Here is a 27710-nt window from a genome sequence, read left to right as displayed (position 1 = left end):
AGTATGAGGCTAGGCCACATCTAACTTATCTCTTTAATTTAATTTGTACAGAAACAGAATGTAATAAAGGCAAAGAGAGAATTATGTGTTGTAACTACAGGTGTGTCTGAAATCACTCTCTAATTCACTACTCCCTGTATAACAGACACTTAGTATTCTGTAGAGTGAGAGGTAAATTTAGATTTCAGACACTTATGAATCTGCATAATGACCTGACTGGCAATAAAGTTGTTCAATGGTAAATTTTTTTTGTTCCACTACTAACTGTGCAAACATCTCACACTGAAATAAAATGCTGGAGGGGCAAATATAGTGCACTATCTAGTAAATAGGGACTGATCTCCTGACGACCAGCAGCTGGGCGCAGTGACTTCCTGGAGTCTCTGATAGTTGCCTAGCAACCTCACAGCGAAGACAGGACTCTGACTCCCTTAGTTTCTTTTTTTTTTTTTTAAGAGAGTTCCAGGCTAGCTACTTCACCAGGCATTAGGGTTGTATAAATTTTTTTTTCAATGATCAGCAAGAAAACGTATTTGCCAAAATGCAGAGCTATACCTTTAACACTTAATAAATGATCCTTGACATATACCTATATCCTGCTTCACTGTTGTTGAAGGTTAACTATAAAGATTATCTGTCTATTTTCTTCTTTGACGCCTAATGAAAAATGTGCTATGGCATCCCTGACAAAGGTGAGGGCTGAAAAGCAACAGGCTGTCAGGTGACAGAGTGTAGCAGAGCAATTTTCTGTCTACATTTTCTACATCATTTTGTGTGATTGACCTTCCTCTTCAACGGCAGACAAATTGAAATCTCTTTGAATTTTCTCCGTGTGTGTTTTGCGTCTTTGTCCATGCTTTTATTATAGGCTATCTAACAGCTGCATTGTGGCAAGAGCATAGTGCAATACGCTGCACATAGTACAGTACTTGCTCATACTGTGCTCATGCAGTAAATTACGGTTCATGTCGTCAGAGCTTTAACCTGGGCGAAGCGTTTTAAATGTGCTATTGAACAAACAGGTCCATAGTTTTTTGTTGTATTTACTTTTATTTTCTCTCAAATAGTGAAGCCTCAGTGTAAATTTGTTCCTAAAGGAAATTCAATGAAGTCAGAGAGATGATGAATCTCTACTCACGTCAGGGAAGTTCTGCAGCGCGAAAGCTTTGGCCATGTTGTGGAGCTCTGTGCAACTCATGGCTTCAGCCATAGCCAGCACTCCCAGACAATTAGCTGCAGTCAACTGTTTCTCTGGAGTCAATAAACAAGGTCGAAGAAAGACAGGGAGACAGACAGAAAGACAGAGAGAAGGGACAAAGTAACCAAAACAAGAAAGAAACAGAGACGCAGGCAGATTGATTAAGACAGGTAAAAAACACCATTCAGACATCCATAAAAAGATCACAGACACAGAAAGCTAGAGAGACAGCAAAACAACTGCAGGTAGCACAGACCCATAGCCTATCAGGGTGTGTATCTGTCTGAGACTAAGAGAGAACAAGTATAATAACTCAAAAAAGCTCCGGGGACAAACAACGAGGGGAATCGATCGCTCACAGCCCCGGCAGGAGGTGGTAGATGGCAGGGAGTGGGATTTGGGATTAGCTGGGCCACTTTAAAGAAGTCCTGTCAGATCTCGGGGTCTACTACACACACACATACACACACACCTTGGGCACTTCTACAGAAAATATGAAACTACCCTGATGGCCAGGCCAGCGGGGAGAAAGCTTATGTTACCGTCTGTGATCTCTTGTAAGGATGCAGCGTTTAAGGTTGTTTGTCTGTAATTTTAGTTTTTAAAGCACATCGCCATTTATCACAAGAGAGGAATACGTGCTGCTAGTGTAGAGCGCACACACAAACACACACAGGCAAGAGAACCTCATGGATCAGCTGGGGCAGTGGCCACTGAAAGAGGCCTGATTAAACAATAGCCATCAAAGGGAAGCAACGCCAGGCCTTTTATCACTGAAGACAGAGTCCGAGTCTTTCCTAAACAAATATCAGCCAATAAAGGTCACCTAACATCTGCTAAATCACAACTAAACATAAGCCAAACCAGAGGCCAAATAAAAGCTGGCCTCAAGCTGCATCAGAGTGGGGGTTAGGGGCTAAACAAAAGGCTGCCTGAAAATGTCCCCTCTGTAATGGCATTTGAGAGCTATTACACTGTGCGTGCTTGCATACTCAGAACATTATGTTGCATAATCCTTTCATCAGTCTCTTCAATGCGAGACAGCCAGGTCTGCAATTTAATTTGTTGGATAAAATTGTGTTGAATGCACTTACATCTTCCTGGATGCAGGGCTTGTGAAATTAGGGTTAGGTTGACGCAGTAAAACTATGTGAAATGCTAATATTTTAATAACAGTTGAAATACGGAGCATGCTCACTTTCAATCTTCTGATAGTAAAAAAGAGTCATGATTCCATACGGAGTAGCAGGAACACAATAAATGACGGCTTTTATTTGCTTGAATCTGAAGTTGTGTGAATGAAAGTCAAAGTGGTATAAGTAGGTTGTGGAGATATTTGCCATTTCTCCTCTGTGTATTTGTTACAAACTTCAATAATATCTGACATAGTATCAATTTCTCGCTGCTCAAGGGCACACGCTTGCGCCTGTGTTTCTCTCCCTTCTAATGTGCCGAAATGTCATGAATCTTGTCGAGGAAGAATGGATTGACGTCTCACTGGCAATGAAGTCTACAAATGGCTTCACTGTTTTCCCCATTTTTTTTTCGTTCCCAAATCGAGAAAAACAAATCAATAACGTGGGCTGCTGCTTCTCTTTTACTTTCTTTTCACTCCTTTTCTTGTCACTGACCTTTTTGCTAACATGCACCTCCCTTGAGTTACCGATACCCAAAACAATTTATTAAATGGAATGCAAAACCTGATATTTGCAGCTTTTTGCCTGACCCACTAAAATGTGGAACATGCCATTTGCTTTTCAAGTGACCTCTTGGGCTCCTGAACGCCCCTCCCCTACTTTGCTTCACTTTCCATATCTTGTCTAAGTATCAAGACGGAGTATCAATCTGTTTTGCTATTTTTTTTCTTTTTTTTTTTTGATTCCATCACGGTTCAGGCCAAAGGATTTGACATTTAAGTGACAATTGTTCCCTGACCTTTTTATAAATCTGCCCCTGTGCTTGGTCCTGCCCACTGGGGACAAGATCAGAGACGCCGTGCCCGGCTGAGAGCGTTAGCAGGCAGAATTCTCACACAGCTGCCAGCTTTGGAAACATGACAAAAAGGAGCGCGATGTGCCAGAGTCAGGGAGGAAATTTAGGTTCTGCACAAGACATTCTGTGAGGCTGCGCATAGTGATGAAGCATGACAGCGTATGAAAATACATAAGGCTGTAAATACTACATGTAGCAGGAAAGGTCGCATAGGAATATCTGATGCAATAAGCATGCACATTTGCTGATATAAGCATATAACACTTGCACACACACAAACATCCCCCCCCCCCCCCCCCCCCCCCCGCTGTTTTCTGAGCTGTTCCTACCTAAGAAGGAGACACAGACTTTACAGAAGGTGTTGAACTGGAACTTGTTGGCGGCCTCCAGCAGCGTCTTGGCGTTGGCCGAGTCAATGACCAGCGATCCCGTGTAGACAAACTCGAGCAGCAGCTCCAGCACGTCAGCGCTGATGTTGCTCATGTTCAGCTCCAGCATCTCGCTGCTCCTTGTCTCCCCAGATGACCTGGTCGACCAATCACGGCAGAGACAGGGGAGTTAGAGGAATCGTGAGAGGAAAAGCGAGGAAAAAAAAAAAAAAGACAAAAAAACCCCAAAAGAGGATAGGGACACAGATACGTGTATGCTACACACAACACCTATAACACACCTGGGCCAGTACGAGAGTGGGGAGAAAATAAGAGAATCATTACACAGTAAGATAACAACGTAAAGTGAAAAGGGACAGAAACAGAACTTTGGATGGTTTCTACTGTTCTATGGGACTAGCAGATTTGCAACTATAGTGCTGCATCTGAAACAAAATGTCCCCTCTGAACAAAGATTAGGCAAACAAAAGTTATTGCTTTCTTTCAATAGGCATGCTTATCACGTGTGTGTTTTCATGTATGCATAGTTTGAGAGGTGGACATGCATACATGGCAGGGTACATATGAGCTATCAGACAGAAAACAGAGAGAAAGAAAGTGACAGCACAGTTCATACGCTGACATATGACAGAATGTAAAGTATGCTGGTTAAAGAATGTCGTACTGGAGAGCTCTCGCTGTTTGTGAGCCTACACCGCCACCGTCGTGTTGCGTGTTGGGTATCAAAGCAGCGTATCCACTGCTACTGGCATGGTTAGGAGGTGCCAGGGAGTGCTTGGATGAGCAAATTAAATAGAATATGATATCCCTTCGTAATGCAGAGCCTGAGATGTGCAGGGAGTGGAGGGCTGCTTTCAGAACTGGGCCACGTTGTGACTTCACCAGGATCAAATGGCCGAGATTAGTTCACATGCAGGATCACCCCAGGGAGGTACGAGAGCATTAAATAACACCTCGCCACCCATGTTTAATTTCCCATGTGAAACAATAATCCACTCAAGGGCAAAATAAATGGATTCAAAGCCCCGCAGAATGCATGCCCCCATTATTATGTCTCTCTCCCCCACGGCTATGGACATCAACAATATGAAAAGCACCCTACATTAAGATAGATGGAGGCTGTTTGCCTCTGTCAGTCATGGTAGCGCAATGATAACCCTCTGTCTGTTTCTGTGTGTGTGTTCACGTGTGTCTCTTTTCCTTTTCTGTTGGAGCCAGTTTGTTGGATTAGAAATCATGACAAACAGTCAGCATTTAGAGCGACACAGACAGCAAAACAAACAAGATGAGACAGGTAGACGAAATGGTTAGAGTGGAGATGAGAGAGGAGAGTTTGGAAGTGGATGGGGAGGAAGCAAAAGGAAGGGAGGCAGGGCGAGACGGTTCTTCCACAGGGAGCCAGCAGCCATCCTTCTGAGGGAGGGGTTGGGTTGTTCCATGACTGTGCCTTGGTCTTTTAAATAAGAGATATCCCCGCCCACCCCCGAAAAAAATCCACCATCACACCTAAACAGAGCCTTTGTCCCCGCTGCAATAATCATCAGTAGCCTGTAGTGTATGAACTGAGACATTAGTTGTCATTTGAAGCGCACTCAGGAGGTGAGAGGGGAGAAGGACATCCAAAAATAAAATAAAAGACAATGGCATTTGTCTCTGGATGGACATTGGCTGGAAAAACCAAGGTAGTTACTCTTTTTCCTCCTGCAAAGCAAAAAGCCACATAGTGTTATTGCCCTTTTTCCGCACAAAGGCCTGCAGTGGGGGCAGGTAGTAAGACAGAAAGGAGGGAAGGGGAGTGTCGTTTAGGGTTAAAGTGATGGAGGGAGGTGGGGAAGAAAAGAGTGTGGGGGGGGGAAAGAGCTAAAAATAAAAGAAGAGCATGCTCATCAACCTGGTCAATTAGTGCAATAGGAACCAGCTCGAGTGGCAGTTTGTTTTGTCTGAGCACTTATGTTATGGAAATGACTTTTCTGGAGCTTCTAAAAGAGGTGGATATTTATGCTGCGTCTGATTGCAGACTTGAATTTAAATAGTGAAAGAGGGAGGCAGGGAGGACAGGAGAGACAGAGGAGGAGAGACAGGGCGAGGGGGGGGGAAAAGATGGGCACACTCAGGCAAAGAAATTTGTTTGTGAAAAATGCACCACTTACTCAAGAGGAAGTCTTAAAATCAGCAGAGACTGTCAAAATGGTGGTGAGCAGAGGTGGAGAGGAAGGGGGGGAGCAGCAAGATTCTCACACACACACACACACACACACACACACACACACACACACACACACACACACACACACACACGCACGCACGCACGCACGCACGCACGCACACATGCATGCACACACACTTTCTAATACATCCTTCAACCTAAAAAAAGCCCATTTTACAGGGAATACATTTAGCTTTTTCTTACAAGACCATTTATTCTGTGGAAGTACATACACTACCAAGACATGTTAAGATAGAAGCTTATTCACATGCAAAGCCTACAGTGTCTGGGCTAAAAATGGCTTGCGTTTACGTCTTCTGTCACAACATAAATCAGGAATAAATTATAAAAAAAAAAAAACACACACACACACACACGCACACGCACACACACACACACACACAGTGACTTTATCGGTGCTGGGATTCAAGTTTTGCTTGTGTTTGCACTCCAGTATTGAGGCCATGGTATTCCATCCGTAACATCAGGCATGATACGGGAGACTTCAAGGCTATCTGGCTGGAACGAGTCCAGTTTGTGTCAGACGCTCTAAAGGACAAAGAGGACAGGGTGACAGGTGGAGAGTTTAAAAGCTCAAACCTCTGTCCAAGTGTGAACACAGGGTCATCAGCGTGAGAGTTAAAAAAAAAACCTAAAACTAAATGTAGACACTGGATTGACAGAACTCTTGATAGAAAAACATTGCGTGGAGGTTTATTCTGAGGAGTGATTACAGAGCCATACGCAAGAGCCAATAAGGTAGAAATTGAAATAGAACAACAAACTCTGACCATGAGATTTGCAGCTCCATGATTAAAGTGCCTGTGCCACTGAAACTTAAAAAAAGGTGTTTAAAAAAAGGTGTCTAGCTGTGCATAAAGTTTTTATTTGCCCAGGTTTTGAGAAATCCATCTTTGAGACTCCAACCCAGTAAAAAAAAAAGAGGCCCATGAAATTTAATTTCTGGTTCTTACAGCTTTAACTTTTTCATAAAATCCACAGCAGCAGCCCCTTCACATTCATCAGCTTTCATGTATTTAGACTTTTCTCTTGTTTGACTTTTGAGGAATTATAACACCTTAATCTGATTGAACTTGGAGCTGAAATATGTTACCAAAGTGAACTAAAAGAAAAGTAAATTAATTAATTAATTAAGAGTTCAGAATTAATATTACGGTCACCATATCATCGTGGAGAGGAGAGCTTTGACAATACTTTTTGGTGACTGCATTAAGTTGTATTAATAATGTATTTTCTAATTGTTTCGGGACCCTTCATATGACCACTGATACTGAGGACTTGTTTTTTGCGAAGTTGACTCTTAAGTATCAAAGAAGTTGGTGAAACTGACTTGGAGTGGAAGAGGGATTTTGGAAAAGAATATGTGAGTGTATAGGGAGTAGCGGCAAAAATTGCAGACGCAGGCGTCTCAAAACAAATAAAACAAATAAAACCGAATCTCGCTACATGGCTGGATACCAATAGATACAGCTAGCAAGAACAATATTGAAATTTGAGAGGAGTATTACAGTGTCCTCTGTTCTCCTCAGACTGAATGGAGGAGCAAAAGGCTGAACAGTGCACTCAGGGCTCAGCTGCAGTGTTCACACAGGGCCAACACTGTAATGGGCTTTAACACAGCTCTCTACCCATCTCATAGTCATAACACCCTCTGACTCACAGGCATAGAAAAGCCATGGGTCGGCTGAGAGAGAAGAAGGGAGAGAAACAAATGGCATGAAAGCATGTGTCGGGACCGCTGAAAGATTCTGGAGCTTTTTACATTACTGTGGTGTGGAGATGCAGTGGCCATAAATTAAATGCCTGCAGAGCACACTTATTGGAAAATCCCGAGGGGTAAAATGGAATTACCGGAGATGATCTGTCTGCCTGCTCTGTGCATCGGCCCTTTAAAGGGTAGGGTAATAGGTTTTTGGGTGGGGGCAAGGGCAGACGTGTGCGTACATTTCGGAGCGGCATTACATTCTTCAGGTATCATGGGGTAAGATGGCAGGTTGAATGAACACATACTGTAGAAAAAGCCTGAATATTTGAGGTGAGGGTGAGCAGTGGAGGAGAACATTAAAAAGAGGGAGACAAGACATTTGAGGATGCTGCTGAAAACTGAGAATTTGAAATTTGCAAGACAGGAAATGATGTGAAAATGGATGCGTTTGGCCCACTTTTGTGGAAAAGTTTCATTTTTTTTTATCTTCTTTGAAAACTTATGCCTCATGTGGAGCCTGAGGAGTATCTCCCAAAAAGAAAATTTGGAAATTTTTTAAATGAATTTTCATAATTACTTTGCCATTCCGTTGCTGCTAAATTTCGGCTCTTTGCCAATTAAGCCTTTAATTTCTTAAGTGAGTCATTGGGTTGGGTTGGTGTGTGTGTGTGTGTAGGGCAGAAAAACTAAGCATGATGTGCACTCCCTCACCCTCAAGTATTACATCTCTACTTTCTCTCTGACTAATGGCAGCCTGCCTCGATAACGCACAAGAATTATGTCCTTTCATCCTCGGCACACATTCACACACACTAAAGCATGTGTGCAGTGAAACACATGTACCCCCCCCCCCCCTCATACATTTGCACGCACATACATTTTTCAGATTTCGAACACACACACACACACACACACACACACACAGTGGTGGTTTACAGCGGCCTGACAGGGGGTTGGAATGGGAAAGAATGCCTCCTGAATGAGTTGAGCGAGGGAGAGTGGGTACAGAGTATATAAAGAGATGAAGTCTCTCTCTCTCTCTCTCTCTCTCTCTGTGTCTCTCTTATTTGACCTCATAAAGATGTGGACAGTAGCGAGCCACGAGTAGCATCAGCATAATTCTAGCTGCACTGAAAAAGTGAACTGAGCTGCACATGGGAGGCCGTAACTCAATGACAGACAGGGTTTTGGCTCTCTTTGCTCCTCCCTGTCCAAGCTTGCGACACCCTTTCCCGGCTACAAACACCAAAACAGCTAAGACCAAAAAAACTGCTCTCCTTCTCCCCCCTCACCCTGTACGCTCTTTAGTCACTTTTATTCTTATGATTCTGCTCCCTTTCTGTCCTTCTCTTGTCAACTTCTCGCTGCTGTCTTCTTCTAACACAGCTCTCATTTCCATAAAAGTCAAGGTACCACATGCCTTATAAAAATCAACAGCCATCACTGTTCATGGTGTAGTGTTAGCATAATGCTGATGGCTGTGACTTCATTAAATCAAACCCAACACGTCTTCCAAAATTAACAATTAGTATAACAAATTCATTAGATATTCTCCAGAGTGAAGTCAAATGAGAAAATTTCTATTTTAGACATAATCTCATGAAAAATGACAGTGTTATGACAATAAATCAAAGTAGTTTTACAATTAATTAACCAATTAATGAGATTTTGCTCTATTAAACTGTCAAATTAAACAAGAAAAATCAGACTATGTAGGCAGTAGCGGGCATGAAGATGAGCTTGAGGAAATTCAGCCCTCTCCGCCGGGAGCTTCAGTGTCTTTCAGGGGCCCTGCCTTTACGCATAAATGATCTGGCTCCTGTACGTCCTGGATAAGAGGCGAGACAATCTGATAGACAGGTTGACCAGCATGGGGGCTTCAGTTCCATCCAAAGTCACTTCAGGAAGCTGAGGAAGCTTCTCTGCTATTGTCAAGGTCAAAGGAAGACTGAGTGGCTCTTTTTTATTCATGGGGTGCGTACGAGCATAGCTGTCATGGAGATGAGTGGTCCTAGTGCAGATGTGGCTCTGTGGCTCTTTCTACCTCTGTTCTCTCTGTGGTCTTCCTCACTCCACCCTCATTCAGGAGGAACAAGTGTATCAGTGGTGAGCGAGGAGGCCGAGGCAGCTGATAAGCAGCTTAGCTTTCTGATGAGCTCGCTGTGGAGGCAGCATGGCTGCGGAGCAAAGTGGCAAACTTCCCTAAGGCATTCCAGCTACCGCCAGCAACCGTGTGTGTCTTTCTGTTTGTCTTTGTCTTTGCTCAGCACTTCATCCCCGGCCATGCAAGTGAGAACAAACACACACTCACACAAACACACAAACAGCAAGGTGGCAAAACAACTTTGGGTCCAGGGGACTCTCAATCAAGCCGAAAACACCTGCAAGGATTTGAAGTAAGGATGAGGACATTAGGGAATTATGGTATTCCCTCCCCGGAAAACAAGGCAGATAAAAAAAGACATACTTGCGCTATCAGACTTTACAGTCACACTCACACGCACCTAGAAACACTAAAAAGGTCTGCAGCTGACACACACACACACACACACACTTGTATGCACACAGGCACACATGGAAAAAAAAACGCCCATGAAGACAAAAAAAATATGGAGTATGAAGGGCAGAATACTAGGGGAATACTTAGATCCACATCAAATGAATACATTAGTGAAGGGTGGTGTTAACCTGTGAAAGTGGTGGTTCAGTAAGCTGTCTTAGATGCGCTTTTGTTTTGTCCTTTGTTTTTGACTCTGAAATGTCTTTTTTATTAGACTAACCATGATTTATTAGCATATGAAAAGGTTGTTTTGCAGCAAAAACTCACAAATTAGCAACAGAAAAATATGGTAGCTTGGGAGACAAAAATTCCTCTGCCCACAGAAGACAGCGTGGCTTTGGCTAATTACCACCCAAAGTGTGGAATGTATGATTCTTTTGTTTTGGCCCTTTGGTGAGTTTTAAAACATCCCCAGTCATGGAACATTTTCACTGCTCATTAAAATGGAAATGTGGTTAAATTGCCCTACATGGGGAGGAAAGGTAATGACGAGGGTTGACCTTTTTTCTCCAGTTTCAGATACATTCATTTGAGCGGGAAGAAGAAGGAATGGCTGCTGGCCCTGTGCTAGGAACCAAAGTCTTCACAAACCTGCAAGAGAGAGAGGGGAAGGGAAAAAAAAAAGCGACAAATGCGCCCTATGAAAAGAACAGATTGGATCAACAGCTGGTGGGAGGGGAAGCGAAGGCAAACCTTTTCACCAGGTCCTTGAAATACAAGCTGCAGGAAGCTAGAACATTTTGGTGGACTTCAAACTCTTTGCCTTCAACAATAATTTTCAGGTCTGTAAACTCTTTCGCTCTGCGCTGTTGGTTCAACTCCTTCAACATCTCTGTAGAACAAGAAAAAGAAACAGACAATGCCACATTTGGGTTTAGTATTTTCTCTCTTCCATACATATATGTGCATCAAAAGCATGGCAACAAGAAACAGAACAAAAATGTTGAAAAGTGCAGATTGTAGAAGACAATATTTGCTGGCCAGTCTTAAGAAAGTGTTCATTATATTATAGAGAAGAAATGACATGTACAGATTTGACTCAACATTTCAGTCAAAGCAAAATGATGCGTGTATATAAAAATGTAGCAGAAAAAGGCTGCATGTAAAAAAGGAAATAATTAGCTCACATAGTCTATACTGTTGCTGAGGATTATACATGCTAGTGTATAACATAGAACTAGGAATAAGATGAAAAACTAGTATTATTATGGGAAAAGACACTTGTTTAACTGTATTTGGCTTCTGTTAATTTACACTGCAGCACTAGGACTTCAGTGAAGGGAGGCTGAATGAGATTAAAAAATGTCTAAAAGAGATGTGGGCTGAAAACAGAGACACTGTCAATGCATTATTCATATTGAAATAAAATTCTTTGGCTTCTTGCTAGCACCCTGGTCGGCACAGAGTTGACCTTCAAACGTTGCTCAATGAGAAAACAACTGCTCATCCCCAAATCCCAACACCCGCTTCTCTCTCTCTCTCTCTTAGAAAAATAGCCCACCCCACCCTTGTCTTCCTCTCTGGAAAGAAATTAAAAAAAAAAAAAACAGAAAAAAAAAAAAAAAAACAGGGACAAAACACAATCTGAGAAAACATGCTTAGAGCAAACCAATGTGCTGATGAAGGCCACAGTACACAGTGAGTTGTATAATGTGGTGTGGTAATACAGTGTTAGGCCTGGCCTTACTGTGGCGTTGGGTCGGAGGCGCTTGTTTCTCTGCGTCTTAATGAGGCACCATGAGGGGAAGCTGAGAGTGAAAATCAGCAGGAGACTAGCAACTTATTCTACAGCCTTAGGAGGGATAACCAAAACGGCAGCTTTGTTAATCTCCAATCAAGAAAGCCACTAAAAGCGAACACTAAGAGATTCAAATACTAAGCTACAGACACTATAATGTGGAACATTATGATTATAGAGGGAGTCAGCTTCCATACTGTCTTCTGAGCATTAACAGTGCATTTCTGCAGGATGTGAGGCATAGTAAACACTTATTTGGCACAAAGCGTAGGTCGTGTTGTATAAAGGCACATTTTCCACGCTTAGGAAACATAAACAGTAGCCGAAGTACTGTATGAGATATATGATGATATAGATAAGAAAGGCGGCAAGTTGATCAGCAGAGAGAATTACTTTTCCTGAGGCTAATGTAGCCACTGCCTCAGCGTAAACCCGGCAATCTGAACAGCGGTACTGCTGACTCATTTGTTGTCAGTAATGTCATGTGTAACAAGAGATGTGTGCATGTTTATGTGTGAAAGGATGTGTGCTCTACACAGCCGTCTAGCCATTGAGCGTGTGGAACTGATCGGACTTGTGATTGTATTGGCGACATCCACGCTGAAATAAAGGACTTTGTCCGTTATCATCCTGAAAGAGGTCTGTGTTCACGGCAGACTCAAAGCAGGGATTTAATTAACCTGGAATGACACTCGCCCCTCTGTTTGGCTGGAATATCCACTCATTTAGCTCTTCCCATTCTTCTGACTGACACTGGGAGCTCAGCTCTGAATTAATTCGGTGGCTGAAATGATACAGTATAAAGACACGAAAAATACGGTGCAATTCAGAAGCGAGCTCTCCTCTGAGCGGCGCATCCTTCAGAGTTATTGCATCAAGAAATTAATTGCCAGAAAGAATGACCTGGTTATTAAACATGCTGAATACCAAATGGGGGTGGGGGGTGGGGGGTGGGGGGGTAATAACAGATGCAATTTTTGACAATATGTCTGCTGTACTTGGACCAGATGCACAGCTGCATGGTTAGAGTGAGCCATACACATGCACATGCAAACACTAAAGCTGGCATTTGCCTTGTCTTTCATCCATCTCTCTCCACTCTCCACATTCCACTCCACTGCTGCTTGTCAGTTGGCCAGCTATCTGATTACTGTGTGGGCACGGACTGTGAATAGTGAATACACAGTAGTTTTTGAGTTTGCATTAGTGAATCTCCAGCGACCGATATGGCTCTCACCTCCAATCAGCCACACCGCATACCATCCATTTGCCCCGACAATAGGGAAAGTGAGAGGGGGAGACAGAGAACTCCACTTGTCAGCCAACAATGGCCGCCTCCCTCGGAGCCATGCAGACACACCTGAATGCCTGATGGAAAAGCTAATCACGGCTTTTTGAGGGTGGATCGGTGAGCGCCCTAGAACAACTCATCACCGCCGGAGACCATGAAACTGCACATGGCGTCTCCATTCTCAGGTTTGGCGTGGAGTGTGGTGGGGCACAGCCATGTTCAATGGGACCACGGCGGCTTTGGAACACCAAACATCTCAATACTCTTAAAGGAAAAATCTCTCAAGGACCGTCAAGTTCTGCAACTGAAAGACACACCAGACGGATAAAACAATCGTAAGGTCTGTTTTGTTGGAAGGACACAAATATTCTCATAGGGTAAAGTGCTACTTTTCTGGAGTATATCATGTACTGCAAACAGTGATGAAATGTGCTAGCGTAGTTTCCTGCCCCCAAGCCGTTCACAATAACAACAACACCCTGTGCTGGCTCCTCATGATTGGTTGACACACTGCACAGGGGGTCTGAACACTGTGCCAACTCTGCTGCTCAGCCTAGTAACTCTACTCTGCTGTCGAACATCTCTGAGCGCTGTGGCCAATTGGGTCCTGGGGTGAGAGTTCCAGTAACCTATCAGCACACACTACGGTAAGGTGTGGTAAGTCGCTGACTGAGGAGTGATTGGCTGCTGAAAAAGGGCGACTCAGCACGTCATTGGTCGCTGAACATGGAGCCATTTTAAGGTTCTACATGTATTTTACATGCGCCTCTGTAGACCCACCATTTTGTGTTTACACAAAAATTGAAAATTTGAGAGATGCCTTCAAAAGCTCATGATACTTTCTGTGTTTTTTAAGAGTAACTGGCCTGAGTTGCTGTGCACAATAAGCTCAAAAATAAAGCACTACATTTTTAAACGCTTGTATGCGGCTAAAAAACAAAAACAAAAAAACCCCCAAAAAAAACACTGGTGCAAAATGTGATATTTTTTATACATTTGTCTGACAATTTTTATTTTTAATTTTTCTTTTGCTAAGAAAATTCAACTCACAAGCACAAATATAAAATTCTGGCAACACAATGGGCTGAGTTTTACGTTGTGCAGAACAGTATATACAACATATAACAAAAAGTGACTTTTGATAGTTTAATTCATTTAAGAATGATTTCTCTTGTCAGCTATGTTTTCCTCTAACTTTTCTGATAAGTCTTCTATTTCTACAGCACAAGCAAATATATAATCATCCACCTCTCTCCCTCCAGCTGGATGACATTCTACGTAGCACAGCAGAAAGGACACTGATGTGTTCACTTTGACCTTTTTGTTCTCTTTTAAACTTTCAACAATCAATTCCCACCAACACTCACAGTTGAATTACCTAGAACAAACCATGCTAACTGATCAATAATGCAATGTACAACTCTGCAATGATGGCTTTTCTTTAGCTTGGCAAAGACAACAGCACACGGCACATTTTTTCTTTTTTTTTAAACAAAATGGCACGATCATAGCGCAATTATTTTATCACACCATGTCTGAAAAATGAATGAATAAATGTCTAATTACCAGTTAATTATCATCAATACAATTTATGAAGGTTTTAAAGCTGCTCTGTTATTAAAATTTTCTGACAATGTCTTGCTAAATGAGCAGTAGAAAATCCTGAAAAAAAATTTTTTAATTCATCAAAATGAATTAAATTAGATAAAAACATTTTTAGTTGATTTTAGTGGATTTTAGTTTTCTCATCTGATTACTTTTCAGTTTGAACGTAATTCACAATGTTAAAAAGAAATCTGTATAGTAATGACGGTAAATAATGCCACCGCGATCAAAATTATTTTTGAAATGGATTTTGAATTTTATTAAATGAATGAATGCACTACTTGCTGTAGGTCAAACAGATATTTCATCAAAGAAATTTGGTACTATAATTAGTTTTAATTCAGTTAAATTACCTTTTGCTTATTTTGAAGTAGCAGCGGCACTGTTGCAGGACTGAAGCAGATTGCACTGAAGCAGTCTGATCAAAATGGGCTTCTTTGTACAAAAGCCTTTTGATATGTAGGGACATTTAAGAAATTCCTTATCAAAGAGCAACTTACAACAAAATAAGCAGAGTGGGCCAAGAGCATGGTTCATAATAAATGCACACAAAAGAACTCTTTCCAAGCAAAAAGCTTCCACAGTGTTAGGTTCCCCAAAAATGTCTTTCCCCTGCAGAGAACAGAAGGCCTGAGACCCTACAACCCTGAAACACAGTTTGATCATGTCAGGAGGATTTATGAGGGGTATTCCCACATGAAATGTTGCACTAATAATAAAACAGAATTAAAATGAATAAATTATGTGATGTCAATTATGGGTTACTTGTTTTTGTCACAGAATATAAAACATTATGGCACAGATCTGAGCAATATCAGATGGATATTTGGAAACAGATTCCTGTCTCCTGCTGACTTTGATAGGAAAAACATTTTAAATGCTTTCCCTGTTTCTGGCTGCACACATTAAAAACACCCACATGCAGCATTCACAGGCAGTGAGATGGTCAAAAGTTCACTATCAGCACAAGTTGTTGAATAGTGTAATCTCTCTATTCTGCAACCTCAGGTCCAGAGTACAACAGCAGAAAAAACTCAATATCAGCTCTGAATCCAAGAAAGCTTTTATACAAAATTCTTAAATTCTGACTTGACAGATATGTATTTTTTTTTTCTTTTTTAGATTTTTCTTTCTCTATGAAGCCAAAGATTGCTTATTTAAATTCTGCGTCATAACACCCTCAGACCACAGTTTCAAAAAGGAAATAAAAGATTTCTTGAGAGCTCAGATAACCAAGGCTTGGCCCTTAGAACACAGTTTAAAAAAAATGCGATAAATGTGATAAAACAACAAAATTAAAATGTAATTTAATTTGTATGTTTAAATTCCTCTCAACACTGACAAATTTTGAATAAAAATGTTCTAATTTAGTTAGTCTTTATTTTATATTTTCATGATTTATTCGTAATTACTTTTTCTTGCCAACAAAGCTAAAATGCTAAAATCTTCAAATTGCTTGTAACAAATGAAATAAAAATGTACATTTTTCTTTGTATTTAATTGGACAGGCAACAACTAAAGCAACAAAACCTTTTTTTTTGGTTTTCATCTGTATAACAAAAAAAAAAAAAAACCAAACCAAACAAAACAAAACAAAACAAAACAAAAAATTCTCTAAATGAGAATTTGCTGTATGTTTGAGCTACTTTTGGGAAAGGTCTCCGCAATCTGAATCACAAAATTTACTTTGTTTCTGTAATATTCAAAAATTAAAAATATTTTAGTAGGTTTTTAATGTGGATAGTTCTCAGGTGTTTCCTCAAGGTTTTGCCATCAATACTGCTCAATGTAAATGAATTTAACTTCAAATTAGTTGCTGAGTAGTGATCGTCAGATTTTACTGAAAAATAATTACTTTCTTTAAAATGTCTTACTGTTAAATTTACATTTCTTGTTTACACAATATTCCAAAGAAGGAAGCAGGACACTGTAAAATCACACTGATACGTCCTATTTGTTAGCACGAAAACAAGGAGGCAATCACTTTTCAGAAGCAACATTTCACAAGCCATTTTTGTTTAGCGCCACCATCTTCAGCTCAGGACAGTTCATTTCAAAAGCCATGATGGCTGCCTTTAACAGGTGCAAAATGTCACCAACACTATCAGGCCACTCATCTAGAGACCATCTGCTGAACAAACGATGCTTCACGTAGATAAAAGCCAGCACATCTCATGTATTACCCACCTAGCCTGGGTCTCTTTCAAGGTGCAATTACTCACAACAGTCTCTGAAACATACCTCAATCACCGCCACATTCATTTCTGCAGACGTCTCAACAGTTTGTGCCTACTCCCAGAAAATCAGCTCATGTAAGGCATCAGAAATCCTCGAGACCCCTTGAGTCTCTAGCTGTCCTGATTTCAGTCTGTACGAGAGCAGTGGCACCATATAGCCTCGGAGAATAGTCCATGATGAGGACGCTTTATTTTTCCCTGCTCGAATCTGCTGAGCTGAGCTGCTTGAGCCTCAGCACTGCTGTCAACGAGTCTGGACTGAGCCGTGGGGAGGACACACTGTGACAGAGAAAAGGAACTTGTGCCCCTCAAAGACGCCGTCTGGGCCTTTGTTGCCTTCTCCAATAGGCAAGCAGGAAAAGACCTTGAGTAGCACAAAGCACAGAGTTGGTGTGTCCTGCACTGCACACTCAAACCTCTACGTATATCCTCTGGTGCAAGGGTCAAACATGCACACACACACACACACACACACACACACACACACACACACACACACACACACACACACAGACACACATGCAAGCAAACAATTGGCACTAGTAGAACAAAGTCGAGGCAAATACAAGCACAGTTCTTTGAGGAGGAAGAACATAAACAGAGAGCCCTGGGAGCATCTGTTGGCCTGGTGCAACACTATGACAGGATGTCACGCAATGCTCTCTTGTTCTTTCTGTCTGTGTGCAGTGAGAAGAGGAGAAAGTCTCTGGTCTTGACTGGTGCGGTGGCTTCCTCATTAGCCAGGCAGGAGGGACAGTAGGTGACAAGCGGTCAAACTCCTGCTAGCAAACAAGAGCACCTTCATATCCCCTTCTTTCCTTCAGGCGCTGCAACATCTGGTCAAAGTCTGGAAGAAATAAGATGCTGCAGACTTTTTAAATGTATACTAAAATGGCAAAAGTTGCCTATGACTGTCTTCTGAAGAGAGAATGCTGATATATGCCCTCTATGCATATACTGTAGGTTACAAGCAAGGCTGTTTGCAGTTCACAGGAGCTTAAAATTTAGATTTGTTGCTACAGCTCCTAGTGCAAGTATGAAACAGATCAGTAAATCCTGTTTCTACTAGGATAACAACAGTATAAACACATTTATGTATCAGGATTGTGTGTATCACAGCCAATTACAACATAACCGTGCATGTCCAGCATTTTGCTCACTGTGAACTTGTAATATTGTTACTGGTGTCAAAACATTTAAAACAACGGTTTTATTTTGGGGGTTCTGAAGAGGTGCAAAAATTTAATTTGTTTTTGAAACTGAACGAAAAAGTTTTTTAAAAAATTGTTGGCCAAACATTTGAGCTAACGCTCAACTAAATGAATGAATTCTAAAAAATTTTTTGCAATGATAAAGTCATATATTTTTCTTCATTCCACCCTGGTAAGTGATAAAAAAAACGAGGAAGCATATCTATCTTGTCACTTTGCAGTCAGAGTGAATCCAGCCCACAACAGATGCACCGCAGGAACAACTCTACCCAAAGAATAACTGGGACATGACTTCTGTTCCAAAATAATTCAAAGGAGGCTTGTAGAGTTTATTCCAGCTGAAAGCATTTTAAGCTACAAAAACAAATCAAACCATCATGCCTATTTTCACTTCCAATTAAAATGTTCCAACAGAATATGAGACACCCCCTAAGTCTTTATTACAACGTGGCTAAAAACTAAATTTTCACTAAAAGCAGGACTTAATTATGGTGTACAGAGGTAATGGTGATTGTGCCAACACCTGTCACCCGGTCAGGTCACATGAAAGAAAAGCCAAGTAGACTTACCAGGACCACAAAAGCATAAAAGGAATAGGTGTAATTACATGCACTTCAATGCGAGCAAGATCCAGTGACACATCAAAGATGTGTACAGATTTATATTCCTGGAAACCCATTTTTCTGTCTTTGTGTGTGTGTGTGTGTGTGGTCCCTGTATAGCTTTCTGACACATCATTACCACTGCAGCACTCCTCCTTGGCTGTCTTTAAACCTGTTTTTGAATCTGCTGGCAACATGAAAGTCAATATGGTGCCAAGCCACTAATGTGACAATCCTGACCAACTATATTAACATATCGTGTTTATATGTTTTTTTTTTTTTTTTCCATCATACATCACTGAAATAAAATGCACATTCAAGCATTCAGAGACACACAAATGGACGTTTCTCCGATTTACAAGTGGAAAATAGCTTAGTGCTAATTTTAATGATCGCCACCTGTTTTGTGTGTGAAGCTGACCAACATCTTAATCCAAGTATATCACGGGACATTCAATATTTTTAACACTTCCCCACATACAGGCTGATCTGATGACAGCTTCATGTAAAAGAAGGAGCAAGGAAACCTGCTCGGACTCATCAAGTGTGTTGACACAAGTTATTCAAACTCAAGTGTCACCTTAAGGGGCCAGATTGAAAACAGGAGTCAGACTCTGATAGCTGTGGGATGACACCAGATTCCATCGGATTTAACCTTGGATTATGGGCAGAAAATTGGGAAAATCCTTTATCGCAGCAAAACAAAATGAGCTAAAAACTTTCAGTCACAAATAAAGAAAGGACACAGACACACACACACACACACACACACACACTCGATTCTCAACATAAATACAGCCCATGCCTGAGAATGTTTTAAATCAAAAACATGACTTTAACCAAGTTACATCTCACTAATCTGGGCATCACAGAAAATTCCAAATTTCTCTGACGTACCCGCCTGCCCTTATGATTCACTCAATCTGAAACATCAGCCTAAACACTCAGATGTTTTTGACAGCACCTTGAAGGCAGCTTAATGTTAATTTGTTCAGCTGATGTGGTCAAATTTATGCACAACTCACCAGTCTGATATTGTGAGCTCTGCATACATATAGAAAAAGGGGAGCAGAAAGATGGACTAATGAGATGTGATGAACATTGAATTAACTCATAATTATAAACTAATTAGTTAAATTAACTGCTCTGATGAAAAGTAGCTGTCGTTTTTGCCTTTTTTTTTTTCTGTTTTTCTGCCAGTGGAAGCAGACAGAGGTGTGTAGTGGGGATCAAAGCTCTGATTGGTCGATCTACACCCAATTACAATGCTGAGCAACAACAGCCAACATGGTATTGGATAATTTCACAAACAAGGATAGGCTCCCCATATGTCATGATGAAAACATAGATGTAACTAAATGTAGTGGGTTGCCAAATGAATGTGTTCAGCATCAGCAATTATTCCCCATGTCAGAGCAGAACGTCGCCTCTGATGTGTTTCTCTGGGCAACAGACATATTTATATTTACAAGAGGCAGAAGCCAAAATTGTTCCATAGCAACAGCCTCTTGATTTGACAATTAATGTTTCCTTCATCATTCTGAGCATTCAGCAAATTGCTTATTGAAATAAAGCAATACGGCTCCAAAAATGACTAGGAATTCTTCCAAAACTAACAATGGATTTAGATGAATGGGGTGATTACCACACTGACTAATCATTTAATAATAAATCTCAATTACTCATAAATGCCTTAGTATTGAGACTCCAACTCCTTACTGTAGTATTTATTTTTCTATGCAAGAATTCCTTATTTTAAGAAAAGCATATATTATATGAGAAGCTTTATTAGAGGAAAATCTAAGAACTCCTTACTTCTAATATGAGCTGCTTTTGGGAACTGAGATAAAATGCTACAATACAGCCCTGCATTCGGAAAAAAAAAGCCCACTTTTTATTACTGAAGCCAAGATTAAGCCTTGAATTTGCAGACTGGTTTATTTGTCATACTGCCAAAGAGGCAAGATGCCAGTACAGATTTTAGTTATGTTTTTTTTTTTTCCAACAGTAAGCCACATGAAATTATACGAGTGGACTGTACCCTACTGTATCACAGATAAGTAAACATTCTGCTCGAGCATTATGGAGGACGTCGTGGTGAAACTCGTGAAGCTTGTGGTTGAGTAATTCATCCACACACCACAACAGATGACACTCACACAGTCATCAGGCGAAAATGCACAAGCGCTCATGTAAACAGACACACGTGCAGCAATGCTTATGCAGAACCAAAATCGCACGGGCACATGCACCTACACACAAATACACATGTATGCACACACACACACATGACTTTGGGCAAGACAATGTCATGAGAGAATAATCCTAATAACAATGTTTGCTTATGAGAAGTCGCTGGCTGGTGTAGATAACATACTGTATGCTTGGAGGGGATTTGATTAGAACTGAGTGGGTGTGTAACAATTCTCCATCTTGCCTTTTAATTAAATTGCTAAGTTACTGTTTCATATAAATTACTGCAAGGGCCAGAGTTCTGTCTAACCCACATTATAAACCCCGGTGGAAAAACAAGGCTAATTGAGTGAAATGAATCATCTGGACACAGGTCTTGTGTATCAGTGTGAATGCAACCTTTCCGAGAACATCTGCCTTTTAAAACGGTTTTCATTTGTACTTCACCTTGAGAGGAATGACTGAGCATTCAGGTCCTTTCGGAGCTTCCAGTCGAGCACGTGACGGTGTGTCACGCTTACTCACATGCAGAACCGAGCGCTGCCCACTACAAACAAATGCACGCCTCTGTTTTGACCTTAAACCACAACGTCATGACTACAACAAATACCAAACTGGTCTCTAGGTCCTCAGTCAGGTAGCCAGTCAACTCTGGCATTTCATCAACCAAAGTCTGACAACGGAACCTTTAATCACCCCAGGCAGTCGTTAGAAAACACTCACACCAAACCATGTTGTCTCTCAAAACTCTCCACACAAAACTACGCACAAGTAATACTCACATTTGAGGCAACAGTTGGCATTCTTACTCAATTACACTGACTGAGCAAGGGCACTTCTGCGGGACATGTACAGTAGCTGTTGCAGGGAGATGAGCCAGTTATTAGAGAGGCATTACCAACATGCCATGGTATTAGGGGGTGTACTGTTCGGCAGCAGAGCGCTTTACTGTCATCACAGAAGTGATCCAGGTAGTGTGAAGCCAAATGATTGCAACTTGGGTCCACAAGTCCACACTTAATGTTCTAAAAATGAATATTTTCTTCTGTCAATTTAGCACAAACCAACCCTCTAAGTGAAGGTGTCTAACATAGTTACTATCAAATACTTTTGCTTCGGGTCTATTTTATTATTCCTGATAGAAAAAGTAGGGTACTTGAATGTGCTGTTAGCAGTATTTACAGCTTTTCAGCTCAGAAGCTGACAAAGAGTGTTCTGGGTGATCAGGCTTATGAGTAGGACAAATGATGCAGACCCCTCACTGCTGCTGCTATGGAGGATGTAATGCTGCTGTTACAGACCATAAGCACAACATTAAAAGTTCAAAGTTCTAGTTGAACTACTCCTTAAAAGGCAACTGCAAAGGATGGCTGTAGGGGAATACAAAATATGGTTGCGCTTTAAATATTGAAAATACTCTATGGAAATCATGTGCATGCCCCTTTAAGAACAGCTGTCAAGTTGTTGTACCTTTCAGGGTATTTAAAGCACAAATACACCTCAAGTAAAATAAACTGCAAACTCCACTTGAACACTAATTAAAAGTTTAAAGTTACTTTCTCCTCCACTGCCCCAACTGCAGCCTGGAACCAACAGCCTAAGCTGTGCCAGGCCCTCTCCTACCCTTCACTTTTAAGCATGCGCTGGTGGCCGAGGACAGATGCCAGTGTATGTGTGAGAGAATGTAGATATGCTGCCCAGCTTGTCTTACACCTCCCCTGTGTTTATGAGTGTGGTTTGTGTACATTACTTACAAGCTTTGCACATGGGTGACACTTGCCTCTATGGGCAACATTTCGTCCAAGATGACCCCAAACAGCAGGAGAACACAACTACACACACACACACACACACGCGCGCGCGCACGCACACACACACACACGTGCGCACACGCACACGCACACACACACACACACACACACACACACACACACACACACACACACACACACACACACACACACACAGAAAAACAACAACAACAACAAAAAAATAATTCCCATGTCACCAGAACAGCTTAAGATAAATGTCACATGTCCCCCCCTGAAGACAATGTGTGTTTGCTGGGTAACTTTGTGAAAGTCACAGCAGCCCAAGCAGAAAGGTGAGTGGTGGGGTTAGGTTGTATGTGGGAGTCTTCTCAGCAGACTGCACACCTGAGATGAGAGCCCAGCCTACGGTGGAGTCAGGCGAGTAATCTTTGCATTTCATCAGATTGTTGTCTCTCCTCTCTTTCATTCCTCCCTCTCTCCCTGTTTCCATCTGCCTCTCTCTCTCTCTTTCTCTCTCCAGGGACAGGAAACAATCTGTTAGATGACTGGACTGCCCCAAAAATTCTGATTGTGTCCAGCATGCCCCAGTGCCTATGTATGACTGTTGTGTTCTTGTAAAGTTGTAATCTAAGTTTAATACAATACTTTTTATCCTGCAGTCCAGCGAGCTGCATTTCATAAGAAAACAATGTCTGTATCTGAGAGAGGAGAGTAGGTAAACGCTACATGACTACTGTAGCTGAAAAATGATAATAATCAACAGCATAATTTAGAGCTGCAGCCTCTGGCAACAAAACACATTCTGTAAACTTAATGTTTCGGCAACTCATCATGTTCTGTCTTACTGCTAAGGAAGGCTTTAAGTCTATTTAGCTTACAGAGTGCACCACTAGCCTACAAAGATCTCTTGATTGCAATTCAGGCCATTATCATTTGTCTGTGTCACGGACGAATTATATATCTTCACATGCTAAGCCTGTTGCTAACTCTGTGGAATAATGAGTTGGAGAGGGGAGCCATTCTTGCTAATGTCTGGTCCTGTCATTAGTATTTATTAGATGCCCTGAATGCATTATCAAACCCATTTAAAAGTTTCTGTGTAAGGAAAAAGTTTGAGTATCCACTCAGATAAGTGAGCCCACCGTGAACATCAGCGTGCTATTTAACTTCTTTCTGGATTTTTGCTCAGATGTGGCGGCGCATCTGCAGCTGTTTTGGATACTGAGCTCTCTCCCTGTTGCAATTATGCCTTCTCATTAGAGAGAAACATCCGCTATTGACTGGCTTCCTGGTAACATCTGCTGTGTTTAGACTCAGCCTCATTGATAATGCATTACTACCTATTTCATGGCTGATGTGCGGAATAACACATCGACATTTGACATGTGGCAATTAATCTCGTCATATTAGATACCACATCTCTGGCATGAAGTGTTCGAGATTCAGGCCCATTTGAGGGTGTAACCTCACCTCTTTACACAGAAATCAATTTGCTCCCACATAACTGAGGGCAGTGGACGTCTCATGTAGGCAAATGGCACTGATCCAGTTTGAGGCCTCTTCCGAATACTCAATGATGCACCAGCTCTGAGCAACAGCGTCACACTTCATCAAGAATGCAGGTAACATTTTTGGGTTACTCTGTGAGTGTGTGTGTGTGTGTGTTGTTGTAATCTTTCGGCTGCTCCCGATAGGGGTCGCCACAACGGATCACTGTCCGCATGTTTGATTTGGCATAGGTTTTTAAGCCGGATGCCCTTCCTGATGCAACCTGAGTTTGAAGGAGCCGGGGATCGAACTGCCAACCGAGGGATCAGCGGCCAACCTGCTCTGAGCCATGGCCCCTTCTGTGTGTGAGTATGTGTGCTCTGAAATCTGGGATGGGACCCAAAAGTACATGAGAAGATTAAAAAGGGGCTCTAAATTTTCCTTAAAAATGCTAAAAAAAAAAAAAAGAAAAACAAAACTGTGATTGAAAGTTCATTTAGTCAAGTACTGTGCCAAAGTCCAATTTGGTGCAATTTAATTTGAGGTACTTGACTTCCTGGATGTTACTCCACTTTATTAAGATTTTAAAGACAAAACAAATGATATTATCTTATCTGATTCTTAAAGCACATTTTGTGGATAATATGTCTCTACTTTTAGGGAAATTTAAAAACACAGGACTTCCTTCCTTTTTTCCTCATAATGCAGCATTTTTATATTATTGTATTGTCATTTATAAGTAAAGGAGCTGAATATTTCTTCTACCTCTGTTAAAACCTGCCTGGAAAATACAGAAGCAACAAGGCTTGCTGCTCAAGAAAAAGAGGCTCAGCCAAACAAAGGAGTCATCAAATAAAGAAAACAGAGAAAATAAATCACAAATAAAGAATATTAAAGGCTAGAAAATTTGTGGTTTAGCACAGTGACAGGTGATTTCTGATTTAGTCATACAACAACAATGGCCTCTAGAGCTGTGGAGTTTAATTAGGGCCCGAGCACCGAGTGGTGCGAAGGCCCTATTGTTTTTGTAGTGTTTATTATTATTATTATTATTATTATTATTATTAGGGCCCGAGCACCGAGTGGTGCGAAGGCCCTATTGTAATTCTAATGTTTATTAGGGCCCGAGCACCGAGTGGTGCGAAGGCCCTATTGTTTTTGTAGTGTTTATTATTATTATTATTATTATTATTATTATTATTATTATTATTATTATTATTAGGGCCCGAGCACCGAGTGGTGCGAAGGCCCTATTGTAATTCTAATGTTTATTAGGGCCCGAGCACCGAGTGGTGCGAAGGCCCTATTGTTTTTCTAATGTTTATTATTATTATTATTATTATTATTATTATTCCTCCCAAACAACTGCATTTTTCAACCCCTTCCCATGCTCTAAAACGCCTGAAATTTTGCACACTCATCAGGTCTGGTGAAAAATTTGATATTTTGTGGTCGTTGTAAATGGGGGGGGCCAAATGGCTCCGCAGCGCCCCCTTGAAATTTTCAAAACCCCCCTCCCATTGGGCTTAGTTTGTCATAGGTGCATGAAAATTGGTACACATGTTGATCATACCGAGACACACCAAAAAGTCTCTTGACACCATGACCTCAACCCAACAGGAAGTCCGCCATTGTGGTCGGAAGTTGGCCATTTTGGCGAATTACACCATTGGTATGCGGACGAACTCGTGCTAGGGATTTCACCCGATCCACTTCATATTTGGTGGACCTCACCTCAAGACCATGATGATCAAAAGTTATTCAAGGCTTTTCTCTAAGTTAAAGGGCGTGGCCTCTGTGGCCCGCCAAAGTTTGATGGCGTTTGGTGAATTTTCCATGACATTTTGAATGGCTCTCACGTCCACATACTTTATCCAAACATCTTCAAACTTCATGAGCTTGATCAGGGCTCTGCCCTGAACGCCTCCATATGTCAAACTCCCGCCTTACTCGTGGCGTCCCCTGCTGGTAACAGGAAATGACCTATTCTTACTCTGAAGTGTACTGCTCCTTAATAGTTGACACCATCGGCTTGGTTTCTGCTCTACAACCTTCCCAACTACTTGGTGAAGCTACATTATAAAGGCCGTGAAGCTGGGTGCAATGGCATCTGTGTGGCGGCGCGGCAACTGACGATCCCTCGCCGTGAAATTACGTTTGGATTTGTAATGACCTTAACCACCTCCTATGATCCTAAAAATTCATACACACGTTCTTGGGGGCTGGTCCTAGACTCTGATGGGGTTTTTGTAATTGGGCGGGGCAAAATGGCTCAACGGCGCCCCCTTGAAGATTTAAAATACCCCTCTCCATATGGGTTTTTTTGGAGTATGAAGATGAAAATCGGTACACATAAAGAACACTTCCAGACGCACAAAAAAGTCTCTTGACACCATGACCTCAACCCAGCAGGAAGTCGGCCATTTTGTTTTTGGCGGCCAAATTTGAGTGCTTTCCACCATTGGTATGCGGACGAACTCGTGCTAGGGATTTCACCCGATCCACTTCATATTTGGTGGACCTCACCTCAAGACCATGATGATCAAAAGTTATCACAGAGTTTTCTCTAAGTTAAAGGGCGTGGCCTCTGTGGCCCGCCAAAGTTTGGTGGCGTTTGGTGAATTTGCCATGACATTTTGAATGGCTCTCACGTCCACATACTTTATCCAAACATCTTCAAACTTTATGAGCATGATCAGGGCTCTGCCCTGAACGCCTCCATATGTCAAACTCCCGCCTTACTCGTGGCGTCCCCTGCTGGTAACAGGAAATGACCTATTTTTACTCTGAAGTGTACTGCTCCTTAATAGTTGACACCATCGGCTTGGTTTCTGCTCTACAACCTTCCCAACTACTTGGTGAAGCTACATTATAAAGGCCGTGAAGCTGGGTGCAATGGCATCTGTGTGGCGGCGCGGCAACTGACGATCCCTCGCCGTGAAATTACGTTTGGATTTGTAATGACCTTAACCACCTCCTATGATCATAAAAATTCATACACACGTTCTTGGGGGCTGGTCCTAGACTCTGATGGAGTTTTTATAATTGGGCGGGGCAAAATGGCTCAACGGCGCCCCCTTGAAAATTTAAAATACCCCTCTCCATATGGGTTTTTTTGGAGTACGAAGATGAAAATCGGTACACATAAAGAACACTTCCAGACGCACAAAAAAGTCTCTTGACACCATGACCTCAACCCAGCAGGAAGTCGGCCATTTTGTTTTTGGCGGCCAAATTTGAGTGCTTTCCACCATTGGTATGTGGATGAACTCGTGCTAGGGATTTCACCCGATCAACTTCATATCTGGTGGACCTCACCTCAAGACCATGATGATCAAAAGTTATTAAAGGGTTTTCTCTAAGTTAAAGGGCGTGGCCTCTGTGGCCCGCCAAAGTTTGGTGGCGTTTGGTGAATTTGCCATGACATTTTGAATGGCTCTCACGTCCACATACTTTATCCAAACATCTTCAAACTTCATGAGCATGATCAGGGCTCTGCCCT

At 41.7% G+C, this 27710-nt stretch overlaps 1 protein-coding gene across 1 annotated transcript in view; it reads right to left on the bottom strand.

Annotated features, from left to right (window-relative positions):
- The window catches only part of LOC121199190 (kelch-like protein 29), a 231092-nt gene that overhangs the window by 85395 nt on the left and 117987 nt on the right, over nt 1-27710 (bottom strand). Inside the window, exons 6-8 of the mRNA XM_041063665.1 lie at nt 10765-10903; nt 3520-3716; nt 1139-1251 (exon numbers count right to left, since the gene is read on the bottom strand). Of these exons, the coding sequence (XP_040919599.1) occupies nt 1139-1251; nt 3520-3716; nt 10765-10903 (449 nt within the window). The remainder of the gene's footprint in view (nt 1-1138; nt 1252-3519; nt 3717-10764; nt 10904-27710) is intronic.

The sequence above is a fragment of the Toxotes jaculatrix genome, chromosome 19, assembly GCF_017976425.1.
Source record: "Toxotes jaculatrix isolate fToxJac2 chromosome 19, fToxJac2.pri, whole genome shotgun sequence".
Taxonomy (NCBI): Eukaryota; Metazoa; Chordata; class Actinopteri; family Toxotidae; genus Toxotes; species Toxotes jaculatrix.
The sequence above is the reverse complement of the archived record's forward strand: the minus strand, read 5'-3'. Positions and strand labels throughout refer to the sequence as shown.